Here is a 26,160-nt window from a genome sequence, read left to right on the forward strand (position 1 = left end):
GATATTGGAGGAAGTTTTCTGTACTGTCTCTGATGATAGTTAGCTAGTAGGCTAATTCTCTTGGCTATATTCCCATATACAGTAGCTACATTCTGTTTCTCTATGCCACCTTTCTCATTGGGTCTCAGACTCCAGGATTGGAAAACACAGAAACAGATGAAAAAACAGACGTTGTCGATTTCCATTGTTACTTGTAATGTTAAAAAGGGGAGAAAAAGACAATCCCATTCTCTCTGAATTAGCTAGCTGGCTAGGTTGCTCAACATACTATACGCTGCAGATTTCAGTCACCACCACAAAAAAAAGTATGTTATTGAGTAGGCCTATATCTTTGTTTATTCTAGTTAATCAAATTATGAATCCAACAATAATACTAGTACTATTTTGTAGTCTTTTTACATGTTACAATAAAGTTGACTAAATTAGAAGCTCATCTTTTGGTTGTTTTGACTTGGTAATGAGTAGTAAGTATATATATGGTATATGGTTGACCTATATCTGATCTGTTTTTGTAAACTCAACCAAATTAACGCAGATTATACACTTTGGGGGGGGGGGGGGGGGGGCTGCTAGCAATAATATTGTGTTGACAGGTAAGTTATTTGAGCCTATTGAGCCTCCAACCTTTCTAATCTTGGACACCCAGCGCATCTGTCCATGAGAGATTGCCACGTTGTGACAGTTGTTACTAAATTGGATGCAGCTGAGAAGAAATGAAACACAATATTTGTGAATTTGTAACAAGCAAGGCAACAAGCATTTGTTGTTACAGATCTATCATTACTGACTGCAAATGCCACCAGTTACATATTGTTATTACAGTGTAACTATGAGTTATCACAATTAACTACAATACTTGTTAGTGTAATTATATTGTAATAAGGACCCCATAAAATGAAGTGTTACTACAACCTATCCCATCCCCATTTGACCACAATGCTAAACATCTCTGGACAGAGAACAATGAGACATATATTCAATGGCTCGATTAGGGTTGATTGTGGTTATGTGTATAACAGAAAGGCAGGCAGGTTATTTTTGAATATCCATTCGATTTAATAAATTCATTCGATTTTTGCACTTTCACCTGTGAAGTTCATCGTAATTTATTTAATCTGTAGCCTAACAAACTGCATGGTTACCCGAGTCGTAGTGGGAGGACCATACACCATATAGCATATTATTGATATCTTTGCAAGGGGGAAGATGGTGGAGGCCCATATTATCAATATTTGCGCATCACCATTTCACGCATAATTTATTTTACAGAACAAAAAGATCCCACCATGTCGAACAAACAAATGATCTGTCGGTGTTTATAAAATTGTGCCTTAAAATCTTGTTTCCATTACAGCTCACGTGTTTGTTTTTTTATACGGTATGACTTTCCTCAAATAAAAACTGGATGGAAACGTGGTTAGTGTTCATTTCACTTACCACAGAATGAGGTGGTGGCCAGACGACTTCTCTCTAGGGGAGGAGCCCATTTGACCCACATCCCATGGCATGCTGGGTAGGTAACACCCTGTATAGGAAGCATTACAGGACATCCTTATTCTGAATGGTCAAATAATCAACCGGAGTAAAGAGATACAGATATATACAGTACCAGTCAAACGTTCTGAATGGTGTGTCCATCTTTTGACTGGTACTGTATACGTGTCCCTGTACTGTATATGAGCTTTGTCAAATGTATCAGTCATTATGATGACAAACGTTGCCACCTTCAATTTGGCTACATTTAGTAGATTTGGTTTAAATTTGGCAATGAAAGTGTCAAAATCCAGCAACACTGAAGACGACGCACCTCCACCAAGCCTTGTAGGATGCGAACTAACATGACACAGCCGTAGTGCCTCCTGGCTGCTGACGGGATGAACATATTCAGTATGGACGTGAGGAAAATGGCCGCCCCAAACACTCTGGGGAAACATTACATTATAGTGTAACTAGGTTATAGACAACAATGGTGAGCAAAAATTACTACAAAGGGTAGCATTTTCCAATATTTGCGTACAGGATCTTGTAGGGTCTTAGTTTGAGCCAGCTTGCTACAGCAGGGAAATAATCATTCAGCAACAGGAAATGTACATTTTTGTAGGGGTTGAAAACGTTTTCAAAAGGGAAAGTCAAGTCTGACAAAGTGGAAACTTCAGAAACCAAAGTACAAAGTACAAATTTTAGATTTCCTGCATTGCAGAAAAGTTATCCTGCACCAGGGTGATGAAATTAAGATCCTACATCTGTACCCTCCCCTATGCACTTATTTGGACAGCGAAGCTAAAACTTTGAATTTGACACTATACTCCAGCATTTTGGATTTGAGATCAAATGTTTTATTGGAGGCGACAGTTACAAAGGCAAAACGCAGTAACTATGCCAACAGTCAACACCAGCCATATGCAGGACTTGCAGAAGGAGCTACATGAGCTAATGCAGAAATTTCTCAGCCGCCAACATCCACTCTACAGAGTCCCACAAACACCCAGGACCAAGCCAACAGCTGAATCAGAACGCACCAACCAGCCAACCCAACCAACCAACTAATGCACCAACCCAGCTGAGCCCCTCCATCTCACGACCTGTAATTACTCCCATCATTCCTGCCATCCTCTACAGACCTGACGAGAAACCAGATAATATATTAATTATGGAAAGTTTATACTAGAATAAACTTTTCCCAAATTAAAAGGTGGCAAAATTATTGCGCCTCACAACAGATAGAGCTATAAGGCTCTTGACTGTGGCCCAGTTTGGCTCCCACAGCCCTATCATCATTAACACAGGGACTAATGACCTGCCTGCCCAACAGGAGAGGGTGGCCAAATCACTAAGGGGAGTGATAGAGAGGGCCTCCACCATCTCCCCCTTGCGAAGATTGTAATATCTACAGTAGACTGCTCCAGAGAGATTTCCACCCTGCCACCATCCAGAGGGTAAATGCCAGAATCTCTCGGGACTGTATGCTATGGCCCAACGTACACCTGGCCCACCATCCCACCCTCAGCCTGGTCTTTCTTTCCGACAATGTAGACCTGTACAAAGCGACAGTCCCCACCTTCGCAAGGATGTTAAAGGATGTTGCTTTGGGTGGCCAGTTCAACTCACCCCACAGGAGCAGTAGACCAGCCACCAACTCCCTGAGACAAATCTGTTGCTCCTTTAGACCTGCATCCGTTGGCGCCTCACAGAGGCTGGAGAACAGCCAGCAACACTGCCCCCCCCACTCACCCTCCATCCATCGCTTTTCTGCTGAGGAACTGCATGCAGATACACTGAGCTATGCACAAGCCGTACGCAGTCAAAGAGGCCCCACGCAGAGTTTGGAAGATCACAGGCCACACTACCCTCCACACACCCCTCTTTAATTCCCCCTACAACCTCCCTCCCATGCTACCAGACCAGGCCTGCCTCAGCACAGCTCAATCAGACTCAACAAATAGCTGCAGATGATCCTATGCTTGTTAACTGTTATGGGAATAAGCTGAACACCCCCTCAGAATTTAAATATTGTAAGGGGCTTGGGCTAATGTACTGTACCTTAGTGTGTGATGTATGATAAAACAAATGTTTACACAATTGACATTTGTGTACAAGACTCGTGTCCTGACAATCTGGTTCTCGGAAACATGGTTAAATGGTTTGTCTCTGATAAATACATTTAAGTAAATTATTATATTGTATTTAGATGTGACAGATTACAGAAAGGAGGAGGAGTGTCCATATATGTAAAATCTAATTTCATGGCATCCCAACCTTAAAATAGTTCTGTTGCTAGAATTTGAGCTCCTGGTTGTACAATGGTTCTCCCTTTAAAAGTTGGGTTTGGTGGGCTATGGGAGAGGTGACATGCCTCGCAAACATCCATTAATACTGTACATTTAAAGTCCTTAAACTCGGCAAGGGTCTATTGTCCTGCTGATAGCCCATCATGGGTGGATGGCTTCTAGCCCATCAAGGACATGTTGTTTGCAGAGTCCACAAACAGGAGGGGGAGTTCCAGAGTTTACAGATGTCGATCCTCGCCCTCTTCAACGCATCATTCTCCACCTGACTCTCCGCCAATGCCGCCTGACTCTCCGCCAATGACGTGTGACTCTCCGCCAATGACGCCTGACTCTCCACCAATGATCAGTGACTCTCCACCAATACCACCTGGCTCTGGACCAATGCATCAGCTGATTAATTTAACAATCACGGATAAAGCGATTTAATTAAGGGTTTCAGTTAGGAAAATATGGCGCTGTACAACGGGACCGGTCGGGAGTAGTATAAGCCTAAGCTATTAAGGGACTGCAAGTGAAGAGCATAAAAATCCTAACATTTCCAAATAAAAATCTGATTGATTTATCAAGACCATTCCCCATGCTCTGTGATTCAGTGATATTTATTCCTTATTGTCCTACTGATAGTTGAAAAAAACATCAGAATTTTGAAATTGTATTTTTATCATTATTTCATTAATGAAAGCATAAATACTGTACAGTAACAAAAGCATAAATACTTTACAGTATATTCTTCATGTGACATTTTGCAGTTGCATGAGGTTTGTAGTTAGAAATGTAAAACTTAAGAGTATTTATTTTCTCACACCTACAGTAGCTGAGCTATTAGACCAGGCTTACTTGACAGTTAGAAGTAAATGCGTATCTACGGATGGTGTTAAATCAGACTTCCTGTATATTACAAAAGGTGTTCCACAGGGGTCGATTTTGTATCCTGTACTTTTTACTGTTTACATTAGCCATGCTGGCTAAGTGGGCCTTGAATTCTAAATAAATCACAGACAGTGTCACCAGCAAAGCATCCCTACACCATAACACCTCCTCCTCCATGCTTCACGGTGGGAAATACACATGTGGAGATCATCCGTTCACCCACACCACATCTCACAAAGACACAGTGGTTGGATCCAAAAATCTCTAATTTGAACTCCAGACCAAAGGACACATGTCCAGTGATCTAATGTCCATTGCTCATGTTTCTTGGCCCAAGCAAGTTTCTTCTTGTTATTGGTGTCCTTTAGTAGTGGTTTTTGCAGCAATTCGACCATGAAGGCCTGATTCACACAGTCTCCTCTGAACAGTTGGTGTTGAGATGTGTCTGTTACCTGAACTCTGTAAAGCATTTATTTGGGCTGCAATTTCTGAGGCTGGTAACTCTAATGAACTTATCCTCTGCAGCGGAGGTAGTAACTCTGGGTCTTCCATTCCATGGACCTCATGAGAGCCAGTTTCATCATAGCACTTAATGGTTTTTGCGACTGCACTTGAAGATGCTTTCAAAGTTTTTGAAATGTCCATATTGACTGACCTTCATGTCTTGAAGTAATGATGGACTATCATTTCGCTTTTCTTATTTGAGCTGTTATTGCCATAATATGGACTTGGTATTTTACCAAATAAGGCTATCTTCTGTATACACCCCTACCTAGTCACAACAAAACTGATTGGCTCAAATGCATTAAGGAAAGAAATTCCACAAATTAACTTTTAAGAAGCCACATATGTTAATTGAAATGCATTCCAGGTGACTACCTCATGAAGCTGGTTGAGAGAATTCCAAGAGTGTGCAAAGCTGTCATCATGGCAAAATGTGGCTCTTTGAAGAATCTCAAATATAAAATATTTTTTAGATTTGTTTAAAACTTGTTTGGTTACTACATGATTCCATATGTGTTATTTCATAGTTTTGATGTCTTAACTATTATTCTACAATGTAGAAAATAGTAAAAAATAAAGAAAATCCTTGAATGAGTAGGAGTTCTAAATCTTTTGATCGGTGGTGAATATTATTGAAATGACATCCACCCTGTATTCAAGAGAATGTTGTGTCTCAACCTGTAGGATCTAAGCTACAACATATGCAAATATATAAAAAAAAATCTAAGTTTATGCATTTTTAGATAATTGATATTAAAGTAAGAAAAGGGTCATTTTAAAAGGAACAAAAACTACATCCTGAAATTATTAAATTGTTTGACAACCCTGTTTGTAAGCTTAACATTTATATCAAACTCAACCGTTTCTCTTTTCCAGTGATGAAGACATGGATGTTTTGGTAGGGTGGGGTATGGGGTATGCAAAATGTGTCACGTTCTGACCTTTATTTCCTTTGTTTTGTCATTATTTAGTATGGTCAGGGCGTGAGTTGGGGTGGGCAGTCTATGTCTGTTTTTCTATAATTTGGGGGATTTCTATGTTTCGGCCTAGTAATGGTTCTCAATCAGAGGCAGTTGTCTCTGATTGAGAATCATACTTAGGTAGCCTGGGTTTCACTGTTTGTTTGTGGGTGATTGTCTATGTTAGTTGCTTGTGTCAGCACAGTTCTTATGATAGCGTCATGATTTGTTTATTGTTTTTGTACAGTTTACTTTGTGTTTTTCATCATCTATTAAATGATGCATTCACACCACGCTGCGCTTTGGTCCGCTTCTTACGACGATGGGTAAACATTGAACGCCTTTCTCCTGAATGTTTTGTCATTCAGGTTAAAAAGGTGACTTTCTGACCCCTTCTACCATGGGAAAACATGTATGGAAAGTTGTTTAAAACAAAAGTGATGCTGTCAAAAAGTGAATGAATTGAAATGCATTTGCCCTTGACACCTTCAAATGGGGGGACTAAATACATAGTGCATTCATTTCTAAACAGTAAAACATATGTATGGAAATACCCTAAAATAAAAGGTGACAATCTGTACTGTCGCTTCATAACACATTTGATCTCAAATCCAAAATGCTGGAGATATAGAGCCAAATAATACATTTTTCTTCACTGTCCAGATAAACACGCAAGGGAGTGTATGATACAGTAACGGCTACATACAGAATTATAAAATCTTAATGAACACTTGACATACAACAACCAGGTCAACAACAACCCACCACAATTACTGTCATGGCCTGTACTGCTGTAGATCTAAAGGTTAAAACCAGTCACAGGTAAAAGAAAGTGAGCACCCAAGACTATCTTCTAATTGACTCAACACCAATCATCAATGTCCCTGAAATAGTCAGTCCCTCCCAGGTCTCCCCTAGCCTCGACTCCAGATGTTCTAGATTTAGGAGAATATGGTGTGATCTCTGGCATTGCAAGAATGGGTCTCCTTCTGACAGCTCAAAATGACCAATCCAACATAACAATATGACAGTTCTAATACATCTGCCTTTGAGGGACAGACAGAGATCCCATACGATTCTGCTTCATCCCCATTGCTTTCTTCCTTTCTTCCACCCCTCCTTTTTTCCAAAACAAAGTGTAAGTGACACTCGTAATATTCCAGTGGCTGGCGTCTCAGGGAGAAATCAGATGCAAGATCTTTCATTATTTACTCCATCAATGGCGTGTTCTCTTTTCCTGTGAAGATTTTATTACAGGACTACTATCAGCCCCATCAGAGCTGCACGCTCACCACACACACACACGCACCACACACACACACACCGGATGGCATTAACCCTTACCTAACACACACACAAACACTGCATGCCTTTTTCACTTAGGTACCTGAAACCTTTCAGTTATAGCTCTAACGCCACACACTGACTACCAATGCCAAATATCCCGTCTTTCAGTTCTAATCCTCACCACACACATTGACTGACTGCATATTTCAGACACCCAATGTGTATGTCCCTGCACTTATATATATATATATTTTTTACAATTGCTAGGACCCATTTCTCAATACTTAGGTCACTTTTTCAAAACTCTTCACACAGTGAGCATAACAGCAGTCTTTGTGGGCTAAACTGTGGATCATTTTTCATCGCTTTGGCACAATATGCATTCAACGACTACATCTTTCAATTTTCATGGACTCTCTTCTCACTCAGACACAACCACCACCAAAACTCTATGTTCCTACAGGCCAATTTGCACATTTTAATACTCTTTTCAAAACTGTTCAACTTAAGTTCAAAACCTAAAATAACACAAAATTGAATAAGACATAAATTTGCTACATTTCTACAGTAATACCGTATATACAGTAATACCGTATTGAAATATATTCCAAATCTAAAAAATGAAATACTATCAAAACAATTTGACCAACCACAGCTGATTCCCGTTGTAGCTGAACACCTACATAGGTGTTAGTCTTTCAATTACATTACCATCTATACAAAGGGGACATCTTAGGAATAATGCTGTACTATAATGTAAACATGGACCCAGCCAGAGATAGAGAAGTGGCTGACAGAGGAAGAAGAGTGGCTGGGAGAGGGAGAGGAGTACGTACGTGTGGTGAAAGAAAACTGAGAGGAAGATCAAGAACTGTAGTCTCAGATGAGATTAGGGGCTGCTATAACTGATCATGTAATAAATCATGGTGTATCAATGAGAGAGGCTGGTCTAAGAGTGCAGTCAAATCTGCAACACTCAACAGTGGCATCTATTCTGAGAAATTTCTGGCAAAACAACAGGTAAGATGTGCATTCTGCATCTGACTGAACTGCACATTACAGAAGTCAATTGAGCAAAGCCTCCAAATCTACTTGTGGGTAATTGTAAATTGTTTTTGTATTTCTGCTTAGGACCCAACGGTTACCTCCTACAGGTGGGAGAGGTAGGATTTTCACTGTTGTGCAGGAAACTGCAATCGTTGATATGGTCATCAGAAATAATGGCATAAAACTCAGAGATTCGGGACGAGTGTTAGCAGACAATGTAGGCATAACAAATATTTCTAAAGTCCTGAAACAACATCAAGTCAGGATGAAGCAGTTGTACACTGCCCCCTTTGAGAGGAACTCTGAACGAGTCAAGCAACTCAGGAACCAATAAGTCCAGGTAAGATGACTATAAAATACAGAACTGGTTTTGAACAACACCAAACAGGGCAGAGGCACATAATGGCATGTTTTAAGGTATAATGTAAACTACCGTAATAGCCTAACTCTTATGTTGCCTTGTGGATTTATTTTAGAGAGTCATGGAGATTGAAGCCATACAAACACCCCACATACAGTATTCATCTTTGTGAATGAGGCTGGTTTCAACTTGGCCAAAACACAGCGGCGAGGAAGGAATGTGATTAGAAAAAGAGCCACAGTGGATGTCCTGGGCCAGAGGGGTGCCAACATCACAATGTGTGCAGCAATATCCTCTGATGGATTCCTGTTACACAAACCACTAATTGGGCCATACAACACCGAGCATCTTATTTCATTCTTGGGTGACCTCTATGGAAGGGTTGTGCCAGGTGAGGAAAGGGTTGCAGCGAGGCGAAATCGGCCAACGTTTGTAATTGTATGGGACAATGTGGCATTTCACCACTCCCGTGCAGTCACAGAGTGATTTGCATTCCATCCCAGGATAATGTCACTTTTCCTCCTTCCTTACTCTCTATTCCTCAACCCCATAGAGGAATTATTTTCCTCATAGAGGTGGAAGGTCTATGACCACCATCCACATGATCAAATGTCCCTCTGGGACGCAATGAATGCTGGATGCCTGGACATATCTGCAGAAGATTGCCAGGGATGGACCAGGCATGCCAAAATATTCTTTCCTCTGTGTATTTCCCAATATGACATAAGATGTGACGTGGATGAGAACCTGTGGCCAAATGCATAAGACAGAGTTGACTAGTATTGCTACTGTATCTGTATCCGTAGATGGTGTATATACAAATTATTGTATTTTGGAATCCCTCAATGCCACAAAATGACATAAAACATATTGAAACGTATTGCATCATGTCTGATATATTCCTGTAACATAAACTGCAGTGAATTCTAAACAGTAGAGATGTGTCATTCTTGTTTTGTAAAGAAAACATTGTGTAATGCTACCTGTTATTCGTGTTGTTTAGGTCATTGTTTTATGAATGACAATGTGTGCTTGTTGGGTGACAACCTTTGCTAGTGTTATGGAAGAAAGAGTTGATTTGAGACATGTATGAAGTGTTTTGGTATTTTGAACTTATTTTGAACGTGAAATGAACTGCTGTGCCAAGCTGAAAGTTAGTTAGGAGAACTGTGTGAAGAGTTTTGAAAAAGTGACCTAAGTATCGAGAAATGGGTCCTAGCGATGGTAAAAAAAAAACTTAACAGAGGTATGCATTCCAAACCTCCATTATCAATAGTCAATGATCTTGAGCCACCCCAGTCACCTATTTAACACTCTCTAGTCCACCCACAAGCCAGTTCTATTAAAATACCTTCTATTTTTTGAAGTTCCTGAGTTTTTCAGTATAGTAAACAGTGCCCATATTGGGACAGCCCCAGGGTCACAAGGAGTGAGAGTGTTAGCAGTGGGAAGGTCTCACCTGTTGGCGGCCAGCTTGTTAGAGATGAAGCCTCCAGGGATCTGTGTGACGATGTAACCCCAGAAGAAGGAGCCATGGATCAGTCCCACAGTCTCTGGGTCCCAGTTGAATTGAGCTGGCTGGTGAAGAGGGATAATATAGGGTATTTAACTGGTTATGAGTTATTTCACATAAGAAGCATTTGTGTATGTGTCCGGGGCTATTATGTTGTTAGAGTTTGAAAATAGAACCAGAGGACTGTTTGGGGGATGCTGCTGTCCTTCAGAACAACACTTTGACATTTCCATCCAAATATCAGCTGTTGAATAGCAATGGCACTATAATACAACATAATACAACATTCAAGGGTGTGTTCACCTGATCCCCTGTATCAGGGATGGATGATTGATGTAGATAATTAAGAGGAATAAACTCAAGATTTAGATATGCAATCTTTTTAGTATTTTGACTGAAGCCTATAGGCCTACATTGATGACTGCTGGCTAACAGGTGATGATAGATGAATCACTGATGATTCAAGTGTTAGCCTATACATGCCCATTTACTAGGCATACTATGGAATTATATTATATTTTAAAAAACTTTTTCAAAATTCAATCACTGTGGCCATTGATATCACTCTGTGGTGATGTCACTAAACTCGTCTTTCCACAATAGTGCCCTCTCAGTACTGTTTTTGTGTTGAAAATGTTTGATGTTGTTTTCTCAAGTTAAACTACATATTTGTTCAATCTATATTCCATATAATCTTACAACAATTGCTGTCGTTACATCATTTAATTCCCTTTGCCATTATTGCAACATTGTAGACAAGTCTGTTTCATTTTCATACCATAGGCCCATTTATTTAGGTTTGATACGGATGCAGTGTTCGGGACTCACGAACAACGCTACACTCATGAGGAAAGAGTTACTTCATTTCGCTCAATAAATTACTATTTATATACTGTATATATTTTTTCTGTAATACTCCTAGCCACTTACAGTGGCGATTTTAGCATGTGCATCTTGGTGGGAAAAACTCCCAAAACATCTTTTAAATGCATGCCAGCAAAGCCACTACACGACAAAACACTAAATAATACACAAATTGTATTGTAACGGTGACCAGGGGCACAACTTTCACTGGGGACCCTCCACATTCTTAAATTTCATTTTTGTTCCCCACAGTTTTATCATTGGAATGTGATACAAAACGAGGCATTGGTGTCCTTTAGGACCATGCAGACGCCTCTGAGCGTTCGGGTAGGCTGTTTGGAGTGTTTATCTAACTGGATAAAAAATACATATATAATAAAAATAAGTTATGCCCCCCCCACCCCCCCCACCCCCCACACACACACACTTCTAAAACCAAAGTTGACCCCTGACGGTGACAAATGGTGCCCACAAACTGTTGGGGCCTACATAAAGCTGTCCCAATAGCAGAGCTTTCTTTTCAGCACCATGGAGTGAATCCTTACCACCACTACACCTGGCTGTCACCAGAGCCTTGTCTGGCTGTGAAACAGTTCATTCAGCCTCATTTACTACCTTTTAAAAAAACATAGCTGATATGGCTGACTTGCATAAACAAATGTGGTTTCTACTGACAATTGAGATGTACAAACTATGGCATAAGGGGGGACGAACGGATAAGAGGCAATCCATAATTACGACTAAGACATTAATGAGCGAGCGATGAAGTAGTCAATATGACTATATACACTGCTCAAAAAAATCAAGGGAACACTTAAACAACACAATGTAACTCCAAGTCAATCACACTTCTGTGAAATCAACCTGTCCACTTCGGAAGCAACACTGATTGACAATAAATTTCACATGCTGTTGTGCAAATGGAATAGACAACAGGTAGAAATTATAGGCAATTAGCAAGACACCCCCAATAAAGGAGTGGTTCTTGCAGGTGATGATGTTTTGGTCACTTTTGAATGCTGGCGGTGCTTTCACTCTAGTGGTAGCATGAGACGAGTCTACAACCCACACAAGTGGCTCAGGTAGTGCAGCTCATCCAGGATGGCACATCAATGCGAGCTGTGGTAAGAAGGTTTGCTGTGTCTGTCAGCGTAGTGTCCAGAGCATGGAGGCGCTACCAGGAAACAGGCCAGTACATCAGGAGATGTGGAGGAGGCCGTAGGAGGGCAACAACCCAGCAGCAGGACCGCTACCTCCGCCTTTGTGCACGGAGGAGCAGGTGGAGCACTGCCAGAGCCCTGCAAAATGACCTCCAGCAGGCTACAAATGTGCATGTGTCTGCTCAAACGGTCAGAAACAGACTCCATGAGGGTGGTATGAGGGCCCGACGTCCACAGGTGGGGGTTGTGCTTACAGCCCAACACCGTGCAGGACGTTTGGCATTTGCCAGAGAACACCAAGATTGGCAAATTTGCCACTGGCGCCCTGTGCTCTTCACAGATGAAAGCAGGTTCACACTGAGCACATGTGACAGACGTGACAGTCTGGAGACGCCATGGAGAACGTTCTGCTGCCTGCAACATCCTCCAGCATGACCGGTTTGGCGGTGGGTCAGTCATGGTGTGGGGTGGCATTTCTTTGGGGGGCCGCACAGCCCTCCATGTGCTCGCCAGAGGTAGCCTGACTGCCATTAGGTACCGAGATGAGATCGTGAGACCATATGCTAGTGTGGTTGGCCCTGGGTTCCTCCAAATGCAAGACAATGCTAGACCTCATGTGGCTGGAGTGTGTCAGCAGTTCCTGCAAGAGGAAGGCGTTGATGCTATGTACTGGCCCGCCCGTTCCCCAGACCTGAATCCAATTGAGCACATCTGGGACATCATGTCTCGCTCCATCCACCAACGCCACGTTGCACAAAAGACTGCCCAGGATTTGGTGGATGCTTTAGTCCAGGTCTGGGAGGAGATCTCTCAGGAGACCATCCGCCACCTCATCAGGAGCATGCCCAGGCGTTGTAGGGAGGTCATACAGGCACGTGGAGGCCACACACACTACTGAACCTAATTTTTACTTGTTTTGAAGGACATTACATCAAAGTTGGATCAGCCTGTAGTGTGGTTTTCCACTTTAATTTTGAGTGTGACTCCAAATCCAGACCTCCATGGGTTAATAAATTTGATTTCCATTGATAATTTTTGTGTGATTTTGTTGTCAGCACATTCAACTATGTAAAGAAAAAAGTATTTAATAAGAATATTATGATGGAAAATACGTTGCAAACTTTCATTCATAGGCAAGGTATAGGGAAATCATGTTCTAGCCAAAACTTTTCGATGTTACACTGAGCTGGGTGAATGGAATATGACAGTCATCGAATATGCTGTAATAGAATAAGGCCATGCTCATTAAAAAAAAATAGTTCTCCCTCATCTTAGACAGCACCGACTGCCACTGCTGGGCATACATATTTCTCTCCCTGTACGGCACGTGCAATTTGAATGCACCTTGAGATTAAGATTGTTTTCTCGCATTGATGGGACAGGCTGAACAATTGAATAGTTAAACTATTCTACTATGAGGATGTCTGATTTGGCTGAAGCTTACTCGTGTTTTTGTCTGTGGAAAATGAAATGTGGACAACAATTTGTCATAATTCAAATAACCAAAGCAGGTACCAGGTCTCAGCTCCGTCTGGCTCTCATTTGGATCATAGGTGCCGACCGACTCAATTTGACCCCTGCCTCTACCTGCCTACCTCCTGCTGCTTCATTGCCCTAACGACTGCTACAAAGTTTTACACACTCCATAATGCACACCTCAATCTATGGAGTCTTGTTTATGTCAGTGAGATATTTCTTTCTCTCTCACCTGGAGTACAGGTGTCCCATTGATGTAGACCGTGTTGTTGTTGACCATCTCCACGATGGCCACCCCCAGGTTGCAGCGGATGCCAAAGGAGATGCAAAAACCCAGTCCACTGAGGATGGCGATGATGTAGCGCTTGGGCAGGCCGCAGCACCCGCAATCAAACAGAGGGGCACTGTGGCGAGGGGTCTCCTGTTCCGCGTCCTCTGTCAGCTCCATCTGGTCCTCCTCGTCCGCATTGGTGCCATCGATTTTCCTGTAACACAAAACATGCAAGTTGAGACAGATACCCAGCAAAGAGTCAATTTTCCTACAATGTTCAACAGGAGGACATTGGTAAGTGTTTAATTGGTGACGTTGTTATACTACACTACATACTCCTAATACTTTCTTCGGCTGTCCCCATAGGAGAACACTTTTGGTTCCAGGTAGAACCCTTTTTGTTTTCAGAACCCTTTTGGGTTCCACGTAGAACCTTCTGTGGAAAAAGTTCTACATGGAACCCAAAAAAGCTTCTACTTTGAACCAAAAATAGTTATTCAAAGGGTTCTCCTATGGGGACAGCTGAGGAAAACTCTTATGTTCTAGATAGCACCTTTTTTTCGAAGAGTGTATAACAAATAAGTATTGTGTATACAAAAATGATGTATACCTAATTCCCTTGAATGACACTTCATGTTAAATAGTTAAACAGTCTTTAAAAGACACAAAGACCATTCCTGATCTTACCCTTTCTGTCTTCAATACTATTATTATATATTTTTTTTAACTGAGGAAGGAATTGCTTTCATCTTGCCGCCTCAGATCTCTACCTGAGTTCCTCTCTCTGGGCATATATGATAATGGTGTTCAAGGGGTCTGTATTTTATCATGTATTTGGTCTCTCTTGCACATACTGTACATCCATTGTTAGTGAATGGCATGTCCTAACTATATATACTATATGTTTTCAATCCATCGAATACGGACAGCTATAGTGATTCACAGGGGAACCTCAGCCTTCAGTATTTATGCTGCAGTAGTTTATGTGTCGGGGGGCTAGGGTCAGTTTGTTATATCTGGAGTACTTCTCCTGTCCTATTCGGTGTCCTGTGTGAATCTAAGTGTGCGTTCTCTAATTCTCTCCTTCTCTCTTTCTTTCTCTCTCTCGGAGGACCTGAGCCCTAGGACCATGCCCCAGGACTACCTGACATGATGACTCCTTGCTGTCCCCAGTCCACCTGGCCGTGCTGCTGCTCCAGTTTCAACTGTTCTGCCTTATTATTATTCGACCATGCTGGTCATTTATGAACATTTGAACATCTTGGCCGTGTTCTGTTATAATCTCCACCCGGCACAGCCAGAAGAGGACTGGCCACCCCACATATGCTTTCTCTAATTCTCTCTTTCTTTCTCTCTCTCGGAGGACCTGAGCCCTAGGACCATGCCCCAGGACTACCTGACATGATGACTCCTTGCTGTCCCCAGTCCACCTGGCCATGCTGCTGCTCCAGTTTCAACTGACCTGAGCCCTAGGACCATGCCCCAGGACTACCTGACATGATGACTCCTTGCTGTCCCCAGTCCACCTGGCCATGCTGCTGCTCCAGTTTCAACTGTTCTGCCTTACTATTATTCGACCATGCTGGTCATTTATGAACATTTGAACATCTTGGCCATGTTCTGTTATAATCTCCACCCGGCACAGCCAGAAGAGGACTGGCCACCCCACATAGCCTGGTTCCTCTCTAGGTTTCTTCCTAGGTTTTGGCCTTTCTAGGGAGTTTTTCCTAGCCACCGTGCTTCTACACCTGCATTGCTTGCTGTTTGGGGTTTTAGGCTGGGTTTCTGTACAGCACTTTGAGATATCAGCTGATGTACGAAGGGCTATATAAATACATTTGATTTGATTTGATTTGAATAAGGTCAGTATTCGAAGCGTCCTAACATTCATCACAAATGGATTGAATGTAAACAATAGAAGTATTTTTGTGTTACATTGGTGTGTGGAGTTTGCAGAGCGCCACCCTCAGTGGGGTCGGGAAACACCCTGATGCATCTCGTTTTCAGCGGAAATGGAAAGAGAGCCTGTGACATGACTTCCACTTTTGGATGTTAACAAGGCAACACTCCACCTTAACTCCTCCTCCACATTTACTTGATTGGTTGAACAGTTTTTTTTCTCTCCAGGACCAGAAAGAAAGAAAGAAACAGGGCTCAGGTGTCTGCTGCATTAGGTTAGCAAAGCACAAATTCAATGGTTGACAGTGTAATAGATATCCTCAGCACTCCTCCAGGCAGCTAACAGACAGAGTGTTTGATAGACAGGTGGGCAAACAGTAGAGATTCTTGCAAACTTCTATCCATAAAACAACCTGAAAAAAATCATTTTTGGTATAATTATATTTAAAATAATGGTTCTTTGCAGAACCTTACGAAAGGGTTATAGCAGCATGTGTTCCATTTAGACCTTGTCAAAAAGGGTTCTGCATAGCACCAAAAGGGGATCCGCTACTGTTACAAGCCAAATAACCCTAAATTGGCACTATTGTAGACTGAGTCAGTCATTTTAAAATTTGCACCATACTCAGGTTCCTTAAGTAATGCACATGTTATTTGCTGCAGAACAGGCAAAGTGCACATAAAGAGAACTGAAGTGTCAAAGCATTAGCTGAAGCAAAACAAAACAGCCACACATACAATACAAACATATCCTTTTTTTAGTCCCTTGATGTCAATGATGCTGGGCTCCATTCCTTTTTCCCAGGCACTCTTCAGAGGTCTATAGTATGTACACTTCATTCATTCATTCACAAGTCTTTCATGTGCAAGAAAACCTTTATGATGTCTTGCTTGAAAGGCCCACATTCGTAAAAAAACAAAAGGGTATTTTATCCCATGATCTATTAGCAAGCAGAATCTTACTCATCCCTGTCTCCCACAGACTGTCACCACTGTCTTTCCCAACCCCCTAAGCCCCCATCCTTCCACTCCAACTCAGCCCTGTCTCCCTATCCACTGATCCCCCATTGAAATTCCACTGTACCCTCAGATGAACCATCAAACAGGCAAAGCGTCAATACAGGACTAAGATTGAATCCTACAACACCGGCACTGAAGCTTGTCGGGAGTGACATGGCTTGCAAACCATAATAGTTGACAAAGGGAAACCCAGCCGCGAGCTGCCCAGTGACACAAGATGAGCTACATTTATTTTATGCTCGCTTTGAGGCAAGCAACACTGAAGCATGCATGAGAGTACCAGCTGTTCCGGAAAACTGTGTGATCACGCTCTCCGTAGCCTTGTGTGAGTAAAACGCTTAAACAGGTCAACATTCACAAGGCCGATAGGCCAGATGGATAACCAGAACGTGTACTCAGAGCATTCACGGACCAACTGGCAAGTGTCTTCACTGACATTTTCAATATCTCCCTGACCGAGTCTGTAATACCTACATGTTTCAAGCAGACCACCATAGTCCCTGTGCCCAAGAAAGCAAAGGTAACCTGCCTAAATGACCTCCCCGTAGCACTCACATCGGTAGCCATGATGTGCTTTGAAAGGCTGGTTATGGGTCACATCAACACCATCATCCAGGAAACCCTACACCCACTGCAATTCGCATACCGCTCCAACATATCCACAGATGACGCAATCTCAATTGCACTCCACACTGCCCATTCCCACCTGGACAAAAGGAACACCTATGTGAGAATGCTGTTCATTGACTACAGCTCAGCGTTCAATACCATAGAGCCCACAAAGTTCATCACTAAGAAAAGGACACTGGGACTAAACAACTCCCTCTGCAACTGGGTCCTGGACTTCCTGACGGGCCGCCCCCGGGTGGTAAGGGTAGGCAACAATACATTTGTCACGCTGATCCTCAAAACTGGGGCCCCTCAGGGGTGCATGCTTAGTCCCCTCCTGTAGTCCATGTTCACCGATGACTGCGTGGCCAATAATGACTCCAACGTCAACAGTGGTAGGCCAGATCACCAACAATGATGAGACAGGACATAGGGAGGAGGTCAGAGACCTGGCAGTGTGGTGCCAGGACAACAACATCTCGCTCAACATGAGCAAGACAAAGGAGCTGATCGTGGACTACAAGAAAAGAAGGGCCGAACACACCCTCATTCACATCGATGGGGCTCTAGTGGAGTGGGTCGAGAGTTTCAAGTACATTGGTGTCCACATTACCAACAAACTATCATGGCCCAAACACACCAAGACAGTTGTGAAGAGGGCACGGCGACACCTTTTCTCCCTCGGCATCCAACCGTAAGGCGCTACAGAGTGTAGTGCGTACGGCCCAGTACATCACTGGGGTCATGCTTCCTGCCATCCAGGACCTGTATACTAGGCGGTGTCAGAGGAAGGCCCAAAAAATTGTCAAAAGACTCCAGTCAAACAAGTCATGGACTGTTCTCTTTGCCACCTCCAAATCATCCAATGATCCCACATCCCTCCACCTCCAACTCACCCCTGTCTTCCCCAACTCCCCAGCCCCCATCCCTCCACCCCAACTCACCCCTGTCTTCCCCAACCCCCCATCCCAACTCACCCGTCTTCCCCAACCCCCCAGCCCCCATCCCTCCATCCCAACTCACCCCTGTCTTCCCCAACCCCCAGCCCGCATCCCTCCATCCCTCCACCCCAACTCACCCCTGTCTTCCCTACCCCCCCAGCCCCCAGCTCTCTTCCCCAACTCACTCCTGATTTCTCCAGCCCCCATCCTTCCTCTAAACTCACCTATGTGTTCTCCAATCCCTCATCCAGAGCTGGTGTTATGGGTAGGCCTGCCCTACCCTACCTCCTTGCCCGTCCAAAATAAAATGTTTAAATATTGACAGAAAGACTCATCAGTCACAGATAAAGCATCTGAGCAAACGAAACAGAGCCCTATCTGTCTCAGTATTTATAGGCCATGTACTGTATCTGATGCTGTCTGGCCAAAAAGAGTATGGAATGTCATACTCTTTTTGGCCAGACACAATCAGATATATGGTCTACATATAGGAAGACAGAGGAGCGCTGTTTCGCTCGATCGGATACGTTCTCCGGTGAGATTGTATTAGCCGGGTGCATAGTGCACTGTTCAGATTCTAGAATTATTTTGGACAAATGTCAAAGGTAACCTACTTTTTGAAGTGATTTGTTTGACAATCAGATGAAAACATTATGACTGGTTATGTTCATGCCACATTCAAAGGCAATACATTTACAGTGACTCAACTGACTCATTCTGGCACCGGCTCTGCCCTCATCCCAACTCACCCCTGCCTTCTCCATCCCCAATCCATCATACCAACTCACCCCTGTCATCCCCAGCCCCATCCCTCTTTCCAAACTCACAGATCGTGCTCTCCACTATCTAAAATAGACTGGACAATGCTATGAGAATGGTTGATCATTATCAGTGGAAAGTATTTACGCTTGTCTTGTTTTTTTAATATATTTTTTTATCCTCAAGTAGACCAAAATGATGTCATCCTGTCTGCATTAAGTCAATGACGTCATTATGTCTATGAAGTTCTATGACTGTTGAGAAGTCAGATCATACTGAACAGAAGATGTATTTGTGTCTGTTGTTCAATGTCATTATTATCCAACCTTTTTTGTACCAACGATAGCTTACATTTCAAGAAGTAATTCAGAATGGACTAAAACAGTGTCAGTTTACTGACAGACTGGTCAGCAACATCCTAGAGAGACCCTATTAAGAGAACATGTAATTCCCATATATGTTTGTATTTCGGCCAATAAATTTAGTCTCAGTGAAGTATGACCTCATAGGAAATATGATAGATAGATTCATTCTGCTCAGACTTAATTTCTCTTTTCCTCTCTTGGTCTCTCTGGATTCACATTTCTTAGTTTCACCTGCTAGTAATGATTTGACCAGTTTGGTGGGATTGCACATGGATCCTTGTGGACTTTGATGAAAGATTTCACTTTGCCTTTTCCATGTGTTTGTATAGTGTTTAAAATAAAACTGATAAAATAGAAAGTAAGCTGACAACATCATTCAGTTTACACACATTTAATGAGGACACATTTTCATTGTACTGATATCACAACCATAATATATATGAAAATCGCTTGTTGGATCAATTTGTCCAGTTCACTTTTTTAAATATACTTTCAAATGTATCTATTTCAGACAGTGAACTCTGGATCTTAACCTGAAATAATTCCCTTTCACAGGAAATTGCAAACTTACTTGGTTTATCTCTTTTCAGACAACAATCCACCTCATATGTGGAAGTTCCATATTTATCATCCTCCCCTTGTGAAATATATATCAGATATGAAATATGCATCACAATGTCTTAAGATAAAACTCGTGATGACATCACTTGCATTGCCTGGCAAGCAAAACAATGAAATATTTAGTTATCTCTAAGATCTCTGGGTACAGTACATGGTGAGCTTAATGTTCTTCAATCCTCCTGTTTTCTACCACTGGCTTTGTTCATAGTCCTTAAATTTTGATCAAATTATCTGAGTTTGGGATTATAGCACTGCAATCGTTTTGCCAGTGGATATAGAGATTTTTAATGCTAGCCTATAGGACTATAATTTGGATTAGAATATTGACCAAGCTATATACAGATCTTAAAATACAATAAGATAACTAAGATAAAATATCTAACAGTACTCAGAAATAAATAATATCTGAAATTATCTGATCTGTTGCTTCAAGTAGATGTCAAACTTGCACTGTGTCGTTTTTACCCCATTGAGTCACACACATATCTCAGTCAAAGAGCAGAGATTCACACTCATTCAATCCCAGTTCCCCCAACACATTCCAGACAGTCTCAGACTCACCTCTGCAGGTTCCCCAGGCCGTCTCCTACCATATTCTTCACCTCCTCCTTCCCTGGTTTCAGAATCTGCTCCTTCATTCCTGCAACCCCCCCGAAAGGCATCTTCCTCTGCTTCTCCCTGTCCTTCTCCCTCTCTTTATTTCACAGGAGTATGTATCTCCCCCTCTCTCTTGCGTGCTTTTCTCTGGGAAAGACAAGCAAATATCTGCTAGATGTGGTTGCTCATTCTTCCTGAGATTTTAGGCACAAAGGGGCTTGCTCCGCCTTTGTGTGGTGCCACGGGTCCCTCAGACGTTCCTCAGATGTGAGATGGGATTCTGCTGTCTGCTCCTCTCTGGCGTGACCAGGGACTGGGAGGCAAGGGGATGATGGTCAAAGTGAGGAGGGGCTAGGTGGAGGTGAAAGGTGATCGTGTTGAGGCTAAGGGTGTGTCAGATGAACTCCTCAAGGTCCAAGGCACCAGATAGAGCTCCTAGCATGGCATAGTTCAGCTCACCTCCAGAAGGTTTGGTGGGAAGAGAGATAGAGGGAAAGAGGGAGGGGGAAAGAGTACAATCCCCCACCTCAGTATCTTGGCATGGTGAGCTATGTGTGGATGGGTGCAGCAGGACTGAACAGCCCCCTTTGCTTTCCTCTCCATCTGACAGCTCCAACACTAATTGCTAAAAAAAAATGGTCTGGGGTACCTAACTGCTCTAGCCCTACCTCTTTAGCCAAGAATGTTAATCTGATACCAACCCAGTGGATGAATGATTTAATATTGACAAGCCGCATTCAGAGAGACCAGAGCAGCATGTGCGCAGGTGAAACGTAGGACGCAACTATCATCAGGTTCGCTGGTACAACACTCCCATTCTTTGCCAGCATTTCCATAGCACTATAATTTGGATTAGCTGTCAGCAGCAACAGTTAGCTACCCACGAGCTATTCAGACAGATGTACATTTACCTATTCACAGTCACACCAAATTACACCTTTATGTGTGTTTCCCATAACTAAATGCTTATTTAACTGGTACAGGCAAGCCCCAGAACCCAATCTTTGTCCAGTGTGAATCTCTTTATTTGCCGGGTCATTAAATATGCATGGGATTTTAAGAATTCCAATATAGACATTTTAAAAATGTATCAGTAGAATGTTGGTTGGTGCAACGAGCTCTCGGGCTCTGTTTTACTGATGGGTTTCTCCAGAGTGACGGCTTGGGGCGGTGCTGCTACTTCACTAGCCTGCGAGCTCCATAAATAAACTGTGGATCCGGCTCCCGAGTGGGCTCTCTCTCAATAAATAATGCCCTTCATGACAGAAATATAACAGGCCAGTTGTCAGTGTAACATGGGATAAAGCCAGTTTCCTTTCTCTGTAGGCATTTACAGTAAATGCATGTATTGTACTATGTATATGTTGATACTCACATGCTTTTGTGTGTGTGTGTGTGTGTGTGTGTGTGTCGTAAAACTTCCCTGCTAACACTATTTCTGCAAGGACCCAAATTCCAGACTCTCCAGGGGATGAGAAAATGAGGGAATTCTGGATTTAGTTTTCGTTGAGGTGGTGATGATGCTCTAGTAGTATAGCTCAGTATGTCGATGGAGATGCTATCTGGGAGGACATGATAAGTTGGTTGTGCTTTCATGTGATGGGTCATTGATAGGGCCCGGAGTGTGGTCTCATGTCGGATAAAGTAACGACTCTTAATGTCTGCGTTGGGACATGTCACGTTAAAATTATGCCACCTGTCAGAGACAATGGGGCCCGGAGTGTACATTCAACTCCATGGGGGTTCTTCGCAATACAATTTCAGGAAAAGTCTTGCCTACCATCTAGTGGCTAGAAGGGGGTACAGGCCCCGACCAAGTTGTGGTACATACTGTACTTCACACTAAAACCATATCTATAAATTGCCAAAAGTCTATAAGAGGCTTTATAAACTTTTTTGAGGGGTGCTTTAATGTAAAGTGGTACTACTAATATTGCCTCACCTCTTTGTCAATAATTCCAGAATGAACAGAGAAGTTGAAAGTAGTAGTAAATAAGATATCATGTTGTACACTGTGTGTGTGTGTGAATATGTTGCATTTGATAGTAGCCTACGTCTGTTTATTTCCATGTTATAGCCTCAGCTATTCAAGATTACTCAGATTTAAATCCATCAAAACATATGCTGGATGAATGTAGGGGGCCTTAAAGCTGTTGTCAGTGAGTCATGGACAGTCATGGCTTTGCACTGCCATTATAACTACTGTAGACCAATGCCTCGCTGTTAAATATACTCATACGGAAAACTAAGCTAATATACTATATCAACATATATCAAAGTACCAGACAAAAGTTTGGACATACCTACTCATTGCAGGGTTTTTCTTTATTTGACTATTTTCTACATTGTAGAATAATAGTGAAGACTACAACACTACGAAATAACACATATGGAATCATGTAGTAACCAAAAAAGTGCTAAACAAATCAAAATCTATTTTATATTTGAGATTCTTCAAAGTAGCCACCCTTTGCCTTGACAACAGCTTTGCACACTCTTGGCATTCTCTCAACCAGCTTCAACTGGAATGCTTTTCCAACAGTCTTGAAGGAGTTCCCACATATGCTATGCCAAACTGTCAAAAGAATCACAACACTAATTCCGCTGAATTCAAATGAAAAGAAAACCACAGCTTTCTCGGATGCCTTTGTTTTGCTGTTTTTGAGGTAGTACAGTCAGTAACAATTTTGTAATTCACGTTTCAATTGGTTTTCCTTTAATGACACTAAAGTAGAACATCAGGTTCATTTTCATTAGGATACACATTTTACAACAGAAAACAAAAATGCACCTTTCTTATTGGACAAGTACAGGTAGTCACGCGCTGTTTTCGTCCATTTGATAGGTTTCCTAATGAATACAACCCTCTTTCCCTTATTAGTTGTTTCCAATGTGAACAGAGATAGAATAATGTCAAATAACGTCTTCACACTGCTCATGTGCTCCTGACCTCTCCCAATTATTATCTTTTAAGGAGTCTTGATTGAATTAGTCAAATTGTAAGAGGCACCCTTATTTGCTTAAGATCTTTGAATGCTGTCTAGTGGTTGTAACTATTTGTGTACTGTCCTACTTCTCTGGGACCTTGTGCTTCCACTTCCTATTCCCTGTCCTTTCTTGTTGTGACGGCATCATCCCTTGGCCGGTTTTGAAAATCCCATTTGACCCTGTTTGTGCAGCCTAGTTGCCTTGTTTTGCTGTTACATATTACACAGCTTCGATCACTGCAGCAGTAGTTGAAGTAGGCTAATATGAACTTCAGTATGAATCAGCCTTTTTTTCTTGTGTAAATGAATAGGGTGTTACATCTATTCTATTGGCCTACATTGTAACAGTTCATCCAGTTTGAAGGCTTGATAACATTCATTCCCTTAAAGATGAAATCCTTAATAGTAAAACAGTCCGTTTGCAATATTACAACAACAAAGAACTTACTGCAAACAACAAACACAGATTCTCCCCCCTCTGACATCATTGCACGCGTGATAGAAGAGCACAATATATACTGCAATTGTTTTTACCACGCTGCTCCTCAGCTCAGCAATAAAAACAATAACAATGTGGTGCGGCGGCCAGAGGTGCTGTTTCCCCTTACTGAGGATTCCAACTTTAAACATACCTTCAAATACATATATATGCACTAAATTATAATATAACTATAACAAAAGCAGGTTTTAAATTCATGTAAGCAGTCATTGAATCCCTCTCCCTATTACCATTGAATGGCCTGTTCTTCTGTGTGACGTCAGCATCTAGTGCTCATGTGAGTGAGCATTGGACAGGAGGTCATGTGAATGCAGGAAAATGATTCAGGACGAGAGTGAGTTAGTGAATGAATGTGAATGAGATGGAAGGGTGCGTGCGTGGGGACTGAGCATTGTCCCCTCTCCAAAGCCTGGTAATCCCATTGCAGATCTTCAGTGGAGAGAGCAGGATTAAACATCTGATCTGGTAATGGGGCTATTTGGGTCACTGGGTCGTTGGGTCTGTGGAACAGGCACTGGGTAATACATAGGAGACAGGGACAGGAGCTACGCTTGGCCTATCCTGTGTTCTTGTCTCATTGCCTGGACCTATCATGAGTCATGACTGGACACGCACACACACGCACACAGCCCACATACATTTTTTAAATTTTCCATAAACTCATCTTCAAAACACTCTCCTGCAACCCGCCTCACCAATTTATATTTATTTAAAAAAAGTATTATTTACCTCAATCTGTAATCCTCCAAGAAGCTAGCCAGAAACTCCAAGAAGCTAGCCAGAAACTAAAGCCATAGCAAGGGTCAAGCTAGCCAGGAGCTAGCCAGAAGCTAATCCAGAAGCTAATCAGAAGCTAGTTCAGAAGCTAGTTCAGAATAAGCTAGTTGTACAAGACCTTCTTTACTGGCAAATCGTTAGTATTCAGCTAACCACGGTTTGTGGTCATCAGCTATCCTTTAGCTCGAAAATCTATTGCCAGTTTTGTACGGGCGCAGTGCAGCAGACTCATCAGCCCCTCAATGGGCACCTGGAACTTTGACTGGAACATACCGGACTAATTTTTCTCTCCATGTCCCTGGATTTCAACCGCTAACTCTGGACATTCATACCTGGATCTCACAGCTAGCTAGCTGCTATCCGTGTGACTATCGGCAATCCGTCGATTCCGGAGCAAACATCAATTATTCGGAGCTAGCCAGCTGAAGAGTTCCATCAATCACTCCTGGGCTGCAGTCACCTATCCGGACCCGTTTTACTGCCTACGCCGAGAACCCCCACCGGGCCTTCACAACTGGACTGCCTAATAGTAGATCAGGACGTTATCTACCCGAAGGAGTTATCCGGCTGGCTCCTCCGTCGCGACGTTACCTGAACGCCCATCTGCGGCCTGCTAACCGTTAGCAGCCAATAAGACAGCTATCTGAATAGACAATCGGACAATTTATTTATTTATTTTTATTATTATTTTTTTCTTCTCTTCTTGGGCCTAACTATATCTATTGTTTTTGTTGTTGTTGTTGTTGTTGTTGTTGTGTGATTTGGATTAATGCCCTCTACCACACGGAACCCCACTAATCTACTGACGGAACGCAAGAGGTGGCTAATAACAGACCTCCATCCTATGCTAGCTTGCTACCGATGGCCTGGCTAGCTGTCTAAATCGCCGTGACCCCCAACCAACCTCTCCAATCACTGGACCCTTTTGATCACTCGACTAAGCATGCCTCTCCTTAATGTCAATATGCCTTGTCCATTGCTGTTCT

General features: G+C 42.4%; 1 protein-coding gene across 1 annotated transcript in view; it reads right to left on the bottom strand.

Moving 5' to 3' along the window:
* LOC115108963 (vesicular glutamate transporter 3-like) overlaps nucleotides 1-21,505 on the bottom strand; it is a 35,579-nt gene extending 14,074 nt beyond the window's left edge. Inside the window, exons 1-5 of the mRNA XM_029633513.2 lie at nucleotides 20,876-21,505; nucleotides 14,062-14,314; nucleotides 10,276-10,394; nucleotides 1,808-1,922; nucleotides 1,438-1,525 (exon numbers count right to left, since the gene is read on the bottom strand). Of these exons, the coding sequence (XP_029489373.2) occupies nucleotides 1,438-1,525; nucleotides 1,808-1,922; nucleotides 10,276-10,394; nucleotides 14,062-14,314; nucleotides 20,876-20,976 (676 nt within the window). The 5' untranslated portion in view covers nucleotides 20,977-21,505. The remainder of the gene's footprint in view (nucleotides 1-1,437; nucleotides 1,526-1,807; nucleotides 1,923-10,275; nucleotides 10,395-14,061; nucleotides 14,315-20,875) is intronic.
* Nucleotides 21,506-26,160: the final 4,655 nt, after the last annotated feature.

This window comes from Oncorhynchus nerka, linkage group LG25 (genome assembly GCF_034236695.1).
Source record: "Oncorhynchus nerka isolate Pitt River linkage group LG25, Oner_Uvic_2.0, whole genome shotgun sequence".
In the NCBI taxonomy this organism is placed as follows: domain Eukaryota; kingdom Metazoa; phylum Chordata; class Actinopteri; order Salmoniformes; family Salmonidae; genus Oncorhynchus; species Oncorhynchus nerka.